Below are 13,396 nucleotides of genomic sequence, written 5' to 3'. Positions count from 1 at the left end.
TGAAGATATTTTAGATGACGTGGCTCCATATAAGACCAGATCAAAACCTCTATCCAATATCACTCCATGGCTAAATGGTGATGTTGTAGATCTCAGAAGAAAATATAGACAAGCAGAGCGTAAATGGAAGCAGTCTCAACTTAAGGTACATTTTCTTTATATGAAGGACTTGATGTTGCAATACAATAATGTGGTCAGAGATGCAAGAGCTGTTTATTTTAACACTTTAATTATGTCTAATAAGCATAATCCAAGGTTTTTATTTTCTACAATCGATTCCCTTTTGAATGGGACAACTTTGGCAATCCAGCCTTCTGCTATCAGCTGTGAACAGTTTTTAAAATACTTTACAAACAAGATCACTGATATCAGAGCTGATATTCCCCTGTCATCCAGGTGCATGGATGTTACTCCTGTCTGCTGTAACAGGGACATTTTAACTCAGTTTACACAAATTTCTCTGGATGAGTTAACAGAGACTGTGCAGCACTTGCGACCATCCTCTAGCCCACTTGATATTCTTCCTCCTAGATTTCTTAAAAACGTTTTAGAATCTGTGGGTCCTTATCTGCTGAATGTGGTTAATCTTTCTCTTAGTTCTGGGTGTGTTCCTGATTGTTTTAAAGTGGCAAGTGTACAGCCTCTTCTGAAGAAACAGAGCCTTGACCCCAATGTTTGCTCTAGCTACAGACCCATCTCTAAACTTTGCTTTATGGCTAAAGTTTTGGAGAAGGTGGTCGCAGGGCAACTCATCCAGGCATTGGAGACAAACAATATTTTCGAAAAGTTCCAGTCAGGTTTTCGAAAGAAGCATAGCACTGAAACAGCACTCGTGAGAATTGTAAATGACTTACTGCTGAACGCCGATGCTGGAATGGTGTCTATTCTGGTGTTGTTGGATCTGAGTGCTGCATTTGATACAGTAGACCACAGTATTTTTAAAAGCCGCTTATCTGAATGGGTTGGCATATCAGGTTCTGCACATGATTGGTTGTCCTCCTACTTGTCAAACAGGAAATTTTCTGTGTCCACAGGGAGCACAGAATCTTCAGTGGTTGAGCTCACTTTTGGAGTACCTCAGGGCTCCATTCTCGGGCCAAATTTATTTTCTTTGTACATGCTGCCCCTTGGAGTTTTAATTAGGCGTTTCAATATTTCTTTTCATTTTTATGCGGATGACACACAGTTGTATTTCTCTTTTAGCAAAAATGATTTCAGTAAATTAGCCATTTTAACTGAGTGTATAGATGCTATAAAGATCTGGATGAACTGCAACTTTCTTAAGCTGAACCAAGATAAAACGGAGGTTCTGGTTGTGGGTTCTGATAAAATCCCTAGGGAGGTAGAGGTGGCTCTTGGTTCTCTCACATCAAGAGTAAATGCTCTTCCTAGAAATCTTGGAGTTATCTTTGACCCTCAGCTACCACTCAATGAACACATCAAAAAGCTTATTCAGTCATGCTTTTTTTCAGCTTAGGAACATGCAAAAATCAAGCATATTCTATCATTTCAGGACTTGGAGACAATCATACATACATTTGTGTCTTCGCACATAGACTATTGCAATGCCTTGTACACTTGCCTTAGCCAAGGATCTTTGGCAAAGCTTCAGATGGTGCAGAACGCAGCTGCACGGCTTTTAACCAGAACAAGACGTAGGGAACACATCACTCCAGTGTTGGCCTCCCTTCACTGGTTGCCAGTGAAGTGGAGAGTGGATTTTAAGATACTTGTTTTAACGTATAAGGCTTTACATGGTGAGACGCCAGAGTATATTTGTGAGTTATTAGTTCCCATTTAGTTCCACATTTGTTGATGGGCAGAGACGTCCATGTGAGTGGAGCTAGCCTATTGTTTAAATTTTTTAATACAAACTCAAAAGAAAATGGTGGATATTTTTCCAATGACAAAAAATCCTCACCCATAAAAAAATAATGCTGTTGTATCACTTGTCGCCACTAGTGAGTGAAATAATTATATTACTCTCAAATTAATATTTATGGTCATGATTGCGACATTTTAGTCAGAGTCTGGAGCCCTGGCATGTCTTTTTTCAAGATAAAAGACGAGTGCAAAATTAGAAGAGTAGCCTATTAATTTATTTTTTTTACAAGCTGTCCGCGACCCACCCAGAACGTGTCCGCGATTCACTTTTGGGTAGCGACCCACCAGTTGAGAATCACTGGTCTAACCGACTGCATAGAGAACACCTGCAGATCAGCTCTAGACATAGTGGCTCCATTCAAATATAAAAAGGCAAGATCTAAAAAGCTTGCACCGTGGTATACTGACCAAATTTGAAACTTAAAACAAATAGCACGTAAATTAGAGCGGAAATGGCGATCTACTAAGCTGGAAGTATTCCACTTTGCCTGGAAGGATAGCCTTATTGAATACAAAAGGGCACTCACTAAAGCACACTCAGCATACTTAACCTCATTGATTGAGAATAATAAAAACAATCCTAGATTACTATTTCTAAACTTCCAAAAAATCAAGCAGGTGCTGAAACTCAGATTCCAGGAAACCTCACTAGATCACATGCCCAAATCCTGTAAATTAGCGATCAAGAAACCAAATCTTGATCCAACTATACTATGTAATTATAGACCCATTTTGAACATATCATATATGTCCAAGATCATAAAAAGAAGCTGTGTGTGTTAATCATGTAAGTAGGGCACTGTATACTACTAGGATAGCTTTTCTACATCTCCGCAAAATTGCCAAGCTAAGAAATGCATTATCATAGCATGATGCAGAAAGATTGGTACACGCCTTTGTTAGCTCCAGACTAGACTACTGTAAATCATTACTGTCAGGATGCTCATATAGGAATCTAAATACACTTCAAATAGTTAAAAATGCCACAGCCAGAGTTCTGACTAGAACAAAAAAATCAGATCATATCAGACCAGTCCTATCAGCCCTGCATTAGTTCCCAGTTAAATTCTGTATTGATTAAAAAATTCTTCTACTGATTTATAAAGCACTGCATGGGCTTGATCCTCATTACCTCCAGGAACTTATTTCCTATTATGAACCCCCACACACTGGTAGGGCACTGGTATGGCTCAGTAGGCCTTAGAATTGTATTGTCTTTCCCCTGGACATCCTCGGCCCATTCCCGGAATTTGATGTTCCTAAACTGACCTTGCTGGAGACACCAGCTGGTCTCAACTTGGTCTCAACTTGGAAGTGGCCATGTCAGCTCTTAGACCATCATGAGATCACCAAGTGTAAATGGGGTGTGCGAGGGGAGAGGCCAATATACATTTGTCAAATCATGTGTGAATTATGTCAAGTTTATCCAATCATATTCTTTAATCACCTCATGTTCACCTCATGAACACCTTGTGTGCTTATGGATTGAAATATAATTATTAAATTCATTTTACTTTATTACCTTACCCAATTGCTTCTGACTTTTATTGTGCTTACCATTTTGAGTTTACAGAATTTCAACCACACTAATCAAAGTAACAAATTATGTCCTCCTTGCCTCAGATCAAGGCTATGTATCTCTGCTAGTGCTTCTCAATCTTAGTGCAGCTAATATCCCACACCCAATCTTAGTAGTGTTGTCACAATACTAAGAATTACAACTTCGATACGATACTTTAAAAAGTATTGAAATTCGATACCATTTTCGATACCAAAGTCAGATACTGTGCTCATTTCCGTTTTAAAGCCTTTTAATTTATTTTTTTTATAAACAAACAAATGAATATTGTATTTTGTTTCACAAATGTCAAATAAATAAAATGTGTAGTCCCTACCACATTAAAACAGAAAAATAAATAACTGCACATTAATATAAATTAACATAAATAATAGTAGTGCACTCTGGAATTCACATTTAGAAGTCAAAAAATGCTAGTGCAAAAAGTGTATTTTAAGTATACTTTAAACAACTTTAAGTAACTGTAGGTCTTTAAGTAACTAAAACTTCAGTATTAGAGTAGAGTTCAGTATTCATAGATGATTGATCCGTTGTAGTACAATCACTCTTTTTTTTCTCCCTCCTATGCTGTCGCACTTAAGGCTCTTAAACCAAGAATATGACAAACATTTGCTAGGATACCATAATCGGACACATAATTTTGTATGCTATAATACTAGAAATGGGAATAACCTCTTGGAATGTTTTGTACAAATCTGCATGCCTTCAGGTGTTTGGCCAGATTCGTTGTGTTAATCTAGGTTTAAACTTTCGCGAGTGACCGTAGCGTGCGAGTCCGCACAACTCGCGCGACCCTGCTCGAACAGTGGAGGCGTTTAAACTTGCCGCATCTCACATTCTGTGCAGTGTTGTCCGAAACGATATGTGGTAGTATAAAGAAACACCCCTCAAAAAGAGTGGAAGGAACATTTACCTGACCAATTTTAATGTTGCTTTGTGTTTCAGGTGTTTCAGAAAACATGCTGGAATTTAGGTTAAAGTGCTTGAAAATGCTTGAAACAAATAGCTGTCTGACTGAACAGTTCTCTTGTATTACGTTAACAAATATGAGCCTCTTGTAATTCCAGGACGAAACATGAGCGAACGTGAAGACGTTAAGATTGGGTGTTTTGAAAATAAACAACCATTAAATAATGTGATAAAAAAGCGAATAATTTCGAGTATATGTATAAATATTTAACTAAAGTTTAACGTGCTGGGAAATATTGAAATGGATCTTGAAAGTGACGTACAAGTGCTTTAATTCCACCTTGCAAAGGTGTATGAACCCTGCAAACATGACTTTGTTCATTGCGCTGCGGCGCGCTACGTTACAAAATTCTAGAGGTGCACGACCTCGCGAATCAACAGCGCGTGAGGCCACCGCGATTACATCATTTTCACCGTGCAGACCCTTGTGCTGCTCGCGGCACGTCAAGTATAAATAAGGCTTTAGCGCCCTGCGTTGAAATGTCCCGAAAGCACCGCCTGCAAACTGGCATGTTGTTCATGTCCTTCGGTTTTCCATCTGTATCTGCTTTGAATCCAAAGTATTTCCACACAGCACTTCTGCTGCTTTCCTTGTTTATTAAGACAGGCTGCGAACACACTGCGTTTGCTAGTTGCCATTTTAGCATTACAAACTGTTCTGTGCATTACGGCAACTTGGGTGGGTCAAACGAAAGCGCATTTTATGTAAAAAGAATCGATTGGCTCCTTTGGTTGGTACAGCTTTAAAGCACCGTTTGCAGACCGGTTTTGATGTGTCCACGGGGTTGCCATGACTGTCTGAAATGTATGCAAAATAATTCCATATTTCGCTTCGTGCACAAGCTGAGGACAGTCCGCAATATTGCTTGTATTAGCAGCCATCGTACTCGTTTTCTTCTTATTCTGCAGAGAGGAGGCAAGCGCTGCACTGCTGTATGCGCACACTGCCCCCGTGTGGCACTCTTTGGAAATACTGCTCTTTAAAAAAAAAAAAACAAAAAAAAAAAACAAAACACTCAGTCCTATAGCACCGGTACTAAGCAAATTGGGTATTGTACCGTTTTTAATGACGAAGTATCGCGATACTACTCTAGTATCGGTATACCGTGCAACACTAAATCTTAGTGGGTTGGAATCTCAGACACAGCCCTTTCATGGTTTAATTCTTACTTAACTAATCGCTATCAAATTGTAGAGCTCAATAAAATTCCCTCCAAACACACAAAACATGCTACCATTGGGCATACCATTGGGCATAGGGCACTTTCACTGCTATGTAGATGACACTCAACTTTACATATCAGCCAAACCTGATGATAAACACAGTTTAGGAAAAATTGAGGCCTGTGTAAGATGACACCAACTTAATGAGGACGAAACAGAAGTTCTCCTTCTGGGCCCAAAGCCTGCAAGACAGAAAATACCAGATCTAATGCTAAATCTCAGACTACCCCATTATACCTGGCACAGTAGCCAAAAATCTCTGCGTCATACTCTACTCTGACCTATCATTTGATAAATACATAGATAATACTACTAGGATAGCTTTTCTACATCTCCGCAAAATTGCCAAGCTAAGAAATGCATTATCATAGCATGATGCAGAAAGATTGGTACACGCCTTTGTTAGCTCCAGACTAGACTACTGTAAATCATTACTGTCAGGATGCTCATATAGGAATCTAAATACACTTCAAATAGTTAAAAATGCCACAGCCAGAGTTCTGACTAGAACAAAAAAATCAGATCATATCAGACCAGTCCTATCAGCCCTGCATTAGTTCCCAGTTAAATTCTGTATTGATTAAAAAATTCTTCTACTGATTTATAAAGCACTGCATGGGCTTGCTCCTCATTACCTCCAGGAACTTATTTCCTATTATGAACCCCCACATCCACTAAGATCACAGGGTGCTGGCCTCTTATTAGTTCCTGGAGGTAATGAGGAGCATTACCTCCAGGAACTATTATTAATAAGGTAACAGCAGGGGGGAAGAACCTTTTCTTATGACTGGCGTCAGCCAGAGGAGGATGGGTTCCCCCCCTGAGCCTTGGTTCCTCTCAAGGTTTCTTCCTCATGCCCTTAGGGAGTTTTTCCTTGCCACTGTCGCCCTTGGCTTGCTCACTGGGGGCTTGGACTCAGACACTTGTAAAGCTGCTTTGTGACAACAACTGTTGTAAAAAGTGCTATATAAGTATTGATTTGATTGATAACGGACCATTACAAGTATAAAGTGATTTACGACTGCAGTGTCACTCAAATATTTGAGACTTGACTTGGGACTTGCAAAAAAGGACTTGAGAGCATCTCTGCGCTGATCGAAAGCATTACTTGTTAATGAAATGATTACCGACCATAATCTATGCATACTTTGCTTGAAGGAAACCTGGACCCGGCCAGATGAATATATGGCCCTAAACGAAGTGTCTCCCTTTGGCTATAGATATGTTCATAACCCCCGTCCAAATTGTTGCGGAAGTGGTGTCGCCACAACATATGACTCCAATATAGGCATCTCAAAAATCCAGCCTCAAGTTCAATTCTTTTGAATATCTCATCCTCACTGTAACAAATGCATCAACCAACAAAACTGTCCAACTACAGGCCAATCTCTAATCTGTAGTTCATATCCAAAATTTTTGAGAAAGTTTCTTTCTTACAGACAGAACATGTCCTAGAGTTATTTCAGTCTGGATTTAGACCTCATCACAGCACTGAAACTGCACTGACTAAAGTACTAAATGATCTCTTAATATCCTCTGATAAAGGACACATTTATTTTCTTGTACTGTTAGACCTTAGTGCTGCTTTTGACACCATTGATCACAACATTCTACTAAATAGGCTGGAGACACTCATTGGCATAAGAAGTCGAGCACTCTCCTGGTTCCGTCCTACCTGACAGATCGTTACCAATTTGTACTTGTAAATAACGAATGTTCAGAACATACAAAGGAAAATATGGCGCCCCACAGCGATCTGTATTTGGCCCCATATTATTCTCATTGTATATGCTACCACTAAGCACCATCATTCGTAGGCATGGTATTAGTTTCCATTGCTATGCAGATGATACTCAGTTGTATATATATTCTAATCTGGATTATATCAATACTACTCTCAAAATTGAGAACTGCGTCCAGGACATAAAAAACTGGATGGCGTCTAATTTTCTTCAACTAAATTCTGATAAGACTGAGGTATTGATTCTTGGACCCAAAGCTGCTAGAAGCAATTGGGCCCGATATTCCCCTCACCCTAGATGGGATGGCATTTCAGTAACACCTAAATTTACAGCAAAAAGCTTAGGTGTCGCTATTGATTCGGATCTTTCCTTTGACACACATACAGTATATGCAACGTCATTAAGGCTGCCTTTTTCAATTTATGTAATATCGCCAAGCTGAGACATTTACTTTTGTTAGCTGATGCAGAGAAGCTGGTCCATGCTTTTGTTTTGTCAAGATTGGACTACTGTAATAGTCTTCTAATTGGATGCTCTAAACAGTCCATAAAGAAACTACAACTTGTACAGAATGCTGCAGCTACAGTCCTAACTAACTCTTGAAAATTCAATCATATTAGTCCTACTCTCTTGGCATTACACTGGCTTCCGATTAAATATAGAATTGAACTTAAAATTCTTTTGTTGACCTATGAGGCTTTAAATGGTCTTGCTCCACAATATCTGATTGAACTGCATACTATAACCCATATCACATTTTGCACTCCCAAAATGCAGGATTTCTCTTAGTTCCAAAAATTTGTAAGACAGCTGGAGGCAGATCTTTCTCCTATAAAGCCCCTCAGTTATAGAATAGCCTTCCAGCTCCGATCAGAGATTCTGACACAGTTCCAATCTTTAAATCTAAACTTAAGACTCACCTATTTAATCAAGCCTTCAGTTAAAATTCTACTTGTGAAGGTGTGGGGCTCAGGGGCTACCCAGATGTTGAGATTTCTGGTAATCTGAGATGTTGATGCTGTCATCCAGCTGTGTCATGGCATCACTCTAGTTGTGACAATGACTTGACTGGAAAGCAATGTTTCAGTGAACCCTCATGACTGTGGTCACCTCTGAACCCCTCCCTTTAGTTATGCTGCTATAGATCAGGGGATCGACCAAGGAAGTGCGGGTCGATCGCGAAGGAAGTGTGGGTAGATCGCAAGACATTAAAAAGTAGTGGATGAATGACAGGCTATCGTCCATCTTCACTGACGGTTGTATTTTGATTGACATACATGGTAGCCAATCTGATGTCTAGGGTTTGACACACACCAACCCCTCCCCGGTCAACAATAGGGTATAGATTATGACCGAGGTGCCCTTGAGCAAGGCACCTAACCCCAACTGCTCCCTAGGGCTAGGGCTGCCCACCGCTCTGGGCATGTGTGCACCACAGCCCCCTAGTAATCTCTAGAGTGTGTGTGTGTGTGTGTTCTAACTGCACAGATGGGTAAAAATTGGAGGACAAATTTCGATTGCGGTGAAAAATCACAATTAAAATGAAAATCACAATAAAATACGGAACATTCACATTTCACATTTACAATTAGCCTGCCGGAGCCACATGCTAATCACTAGCATGTGAGCTATGTATGTTTAAATCAATGGTTGTTTAAATTGATGTCCACATACTCAACCTGCATTGTATATCTTTTTTGCATTCTTCTACCCAAGATGATTCCATATAAGCACCTAGGAGATGGTCTGTTGGATGTGCCATTGCCGCAAGAGGACGCGCTAATGCAAACTCCTACCTGAGGCTCACCATCTGCACTGAAGGGACTGTGACTACTTGGCCTGGGAACTAGGACCACAACTATAACTATAGAACTACATTTGGACTACGAACACGGACTTCTGCTAGAGGGCCGCCCAATGGAGGATGGGTTCCCTTTTGAGTCTTGGTCCTCCCAAGGTTTCTTCCTAATCCCCACCATCATAGGGAGTTTTTCCTTGCCACTGTCGCCTTTGGCTTGCTCATTAGGGATCTGGACCCATACGATTGTAAAGCTGCTTTGTGACAACATGTGTTGTAAAAAGCGCTATATAAATAAATTTGACTTGACTCGACTTGTTTGGAAGCGGACTTTGGGGTCACACTTTACCCAATGGCTTATTTACCTTTGGAGGGGACAGCTGAAATAATTAATGAAAAGATGGAAATCACTGACCCTAGAAAGATGTGCTTTTGGACCCTATGAATCAGTATCAGGTTTTATTTTGAAACTTTATGCCATTCATTGCTTGATATCTTTAAGGCAGTCTAACAGGGAAATATGAAGAGAAGTAGTGTGTTATGATAGATTGGAGCGTCAGAAATGGAACTGCAGACCATTCCACTCCGTGACAGAGCCAAGAGGAACAGGCTTTTGGACAACAGATAGAAGGGGAATTAAGATACTGTTATGTGAAACCTTGATAGACAAGAACAGTATGAGAATAATTATTGCAAAAAGACAGAAATGCAGATTTTCAGAGAGGCCTAAACTACAGTAAACTACTAACACTCGTTCTTAAATGAAAGTGAATATGAAGAGGAATATTGGGATTAATTGCATTAAAAGCAGCACAGAGGCATTTCCCAAGATCTCTACATATTAGGATAGATTAGCGATGAGCCTGATGTTAATAAAAGTTGAAGAGTCAAGGGAAAATTTTACAAGGATGAAAGTGATGGTGAGAGTGGGAGATGAACCAGGCCAGAGGCAAGACAACTGTTCACAATATGCCTAATTAAAAATGAGGAGAGTAGGAGACATGATGCTGGATTAAGTGAGTAATTGGAGATACTGTATCTAATAGTGCTTAACTATATAATGTAACTATATAATGGGTTGGTTAGAATGAAGCAACATGAAGAACTGGAGCAGTACCTGAGCAGGTGGACAGTGTGTCAGGTGGACAGTGAATTCACCAAATTCATCTAGTTGAAATGACACAGTTAAAGTTAGCAACTAGACTAATAGGAATGAAGGATTAAAAGTTAGCAAGACTTCAGCAAGAACTGTCAGGTTTTAGGTTGCAGTAAGACTGTCCAGGTACGGCCGGCCCTCTACTGGTCGCCTCCGTCCACAGCGGCAGTTGTCTTGTTGTTGTTGTGTTCGTCCCTCAGGTAGGCAGGGCCCGCGATCCGTCTCACCTGAGGGTTGTTTGTTTGTCTATGCATGTCTCGTCTTTGTACCAGTTGACTGCAGATCATTATATCCTTAATTTGGATCACGTCACGGGTTTTTGGTTTGTGCACTTTATTCATTAAAACCTCCTTTTTCCCTGAGACTTGGCGTGATCGCTTCCATTTTATTTTGCACTCCCTGCCCGTCTCAAAGATATGCTGGTTTGCCTACATTTCGTTTAACGTTTAAATATAGTCGCTGTCAACATTTGTCCTCAAGTGCAAAATATGTACCAATGGAAGAATATTGAATTAAATTCATGATTAGTATTTTTGGTCATGGATAAGTAATATGGTGAGAGTATGTATGGTAATACATAGGGGTGTGATGATACACTCAGCTCACAAGACGAGACGAGACACAATATTGGGTTCACGAGAACGAGACGAGATGAGATTTTAAGAACACTAAAATGACAAATTATATGACTGGACAACAGACTTTTATTTAACAGAGTTACACATGCATTTTGAAATGTTTTATTATAACATGCATTATGTAAGCATGAACTTTTAAAAAACTTCTTCCTCTATGAATTGAAATTTAAAATAAAATTAAATATTTCTCCTTTTTTCAACCGCAAACAATATTACAGTGAGTCCCCGTTTAACGATGGGGTTAGAGACTGAAAAGTCCGTCGTAAAGCAGTTTTTGTCGTTAAGCGTGACCCTAGATTTAGATACGATTTAATCGTAAATACAGTATAGAAAAAAACTAACCATGTTGTCGTGCGTACAGCGTGAGAAAGAGCTATCGCGTTGCCAAGATGGGCTGCGGTGGAGGCTGCACTGCCTCAGCTTATCGTACACAACACTCCCCAATGCCCCACAACACTCCACAACACTTTACAACACTGAGCTGCCACTGCTCCTCTGCGCACCGCGCAAAAAAAAAAAAAAAAAAGTCGGTAACTCTGGTCCGTCGTTAACCAGACACTTCATTAAGAAGGGACTCACTGTAATATGTACATAACAAAAAGTTCTTCTCTGTGCAAATGGTGCAAACAGAGCCTGACCAAGTATGTCACTGAATTTGCTGCAACTACACTGCCATGTTCATTTTTAATAATATTAGCATCCCCACACTGCTCTCGATATCATTTGCTGTCTCAACTTGCCAAAGCATGCCTTTCTGTCCCTGCTACCTCTGTTCAAGTGAGATATGTTGATTTGAGTACTGAGCTATGGTGGTGCTATAAATGTCTCTGCATTGTGCTCGTATTGGCCGCGCTGTACGGAATTATTTTCATACAATGTTTGCATATGGTCCATGTCTCATCAGTCACTCTCTTGCCATTTATCATTTCCACCGGGTATCCAAAATGCTGCCAAACAAACAATTTGAAAGTGGCAGTGGCATCTTCAATAGTAATACCTGTATTTTTCAACGTCATTCTGCCTGCTTGCTGGATCACAAATCCCGCGAGACAGTTTTTTAAGGCGACGAGAAATCTCGCAGAGTTACATCTCGGAAGATCTCGTGACACGAGATCTCGTCACACCCCTAGTAATACACCATGGTAAGGGTATTGGTCAGATGCATATGTGTTTACATGTTACTCACTGTGTATTCTCCAGCTCTAAAGCAGCTATAGCAGTGAGGAAAGGGAGCAGCCTGTTGTGATGTAGCAAAAGTCGAACTACAGGCAATGAAGCCTCATACCGATCCCTACACACATCCCACAGAATGTGGGCAGCAGATGCTGAAATTGGCTAGAGAGTGAGAGAGAGAAAATATTAACATATTATTCACAACACAACCACTGATGAAGACAATTTTTTAGTCTGGATCCTCCATATAGCTACCTTAACATCGGGAGATTTGAGCAGCAGGTCACATAGAGACTCATAACAGGTGGCTGGAAGAACATTGTCCTCAGTGTAGGTGACGTTCAGGCGCAAGGAGCCCAGGTCATCAGGCTTAGATTTTGAACCATTGCCTCTCGGCTGCAGCAGATACCTATGCCAACCAACACACAACCACAATTAGAGCACAATACATTACTAATTAGTCACGGCATGGGCCCCTCCTCCTCAACTGCTCCCCAAGCCAATCTTGTTGGGGTCTGTCGTTGTGGTTGTGTGCGTATCTCTCTCCTCCTGATCATGTTCCTCCCCTTATGTGTTAGACCTACCTGTCATTAACATCCTTGTTTTTATTTCAAGTTCTCTATAGTGTCTGTCCTTTGTGTCCTTGTTAATCATGGTAGCCTTTGCATCCTGCTACAGCCTCCTTGCATTACAAATACTTGCATCATGTTGGTAAGTGGACATTTTCGGTTAGTTGCTGGTGGAAAAGGGCCAATAATGGCACGTGATAATTTGTCGACTTTTGTTTTTTTCTGCATAAAATGTACTGATCATGAATCATCATAATCATAATCCCATAGAAGGCAAGGCAACTTTATTTATATAGCACTTCTCATACACCGGTAATTCACACAAAAAAAAGAAGAATCTTATTATGACCCTTGGTCATAATACCATGGGAAGGTCATTGCCCACAAAATATAATACATAAAAATTCAAAACAAGATTTTAAAGGAATGAAAATAAAAATGAAAATTATTATGATATTAAGATTAAAGATAAAAGAATTAAAAGATAAAAGATTTGTGACATGCGAGGAAGTGATCACGCCAAGTCTCAAGGATGATAACATGCATCAACTAAAGACCTGTGACATTATCCAATTTAAGAATACAATAACCAGCAGTCAACTGGTACAAAGACAAGACATATATAGACAAACAAACGACCCTAAGGTGAGACGGATCGCGGGCC

At 40.1% G+C, this 13,396-nt stretch overlaps 1 protein-coding gene across 3 annotated transcripts in view; it reads right to left on the bottom strand.

The window, feature by feature from the left end:
- Positions 1–13,396, bottom strand: part of rasa2 (RAS p21 protein activator 2) — a 103,445-nt gene that overhangs the window by 31,230 nt on the left and 58,819 nt on the right. For all 3 annotated transcript variants that reach the window (XR_013124730.1, XM_076988751.1, XM_076988759.1), the window contains 2 exons: positions 12,419–12,572; positions 12,177–12,325 (listed from right to left, as the gene is read on the bottom strand). Coding sequence is in view for 2 of the 3 variants with exons in the window: in XM_076988751.1 (XP_076844866.1) it covers positions 12,177–12,325; positions 12,419–12,572 (303 nt within the window). In the remaining variant the exon portion in view is untranslated. The remainder of the gene's footprint in view (positions 1–12,176; positions 12,326–12,418; positions 12,573–13,396) is intronic.

The sequence above is a fragment of the Brachyhypopomus gauderio genome, chromosome 2 (genome assembly GCF_052324685.1).
Source record: "Brachyhypopomus gauderio isolate BG-103 chromosome 2, BGAUD_0.2, whole genome shotgun sequence".
NCBI classification, from domain to species: Eukaryota; Metazoa; Chordata; class Actinopteri; order Gymnotiformes; family Hypopomidae; genus Brachyhypopomus; species Brachyhypopomus gauderio.
The sequence above is the reverse complement of the archived record's forward strand: the minus strand, read 5'-3'. Positions and strand labels throughout refer to the sequence as shown.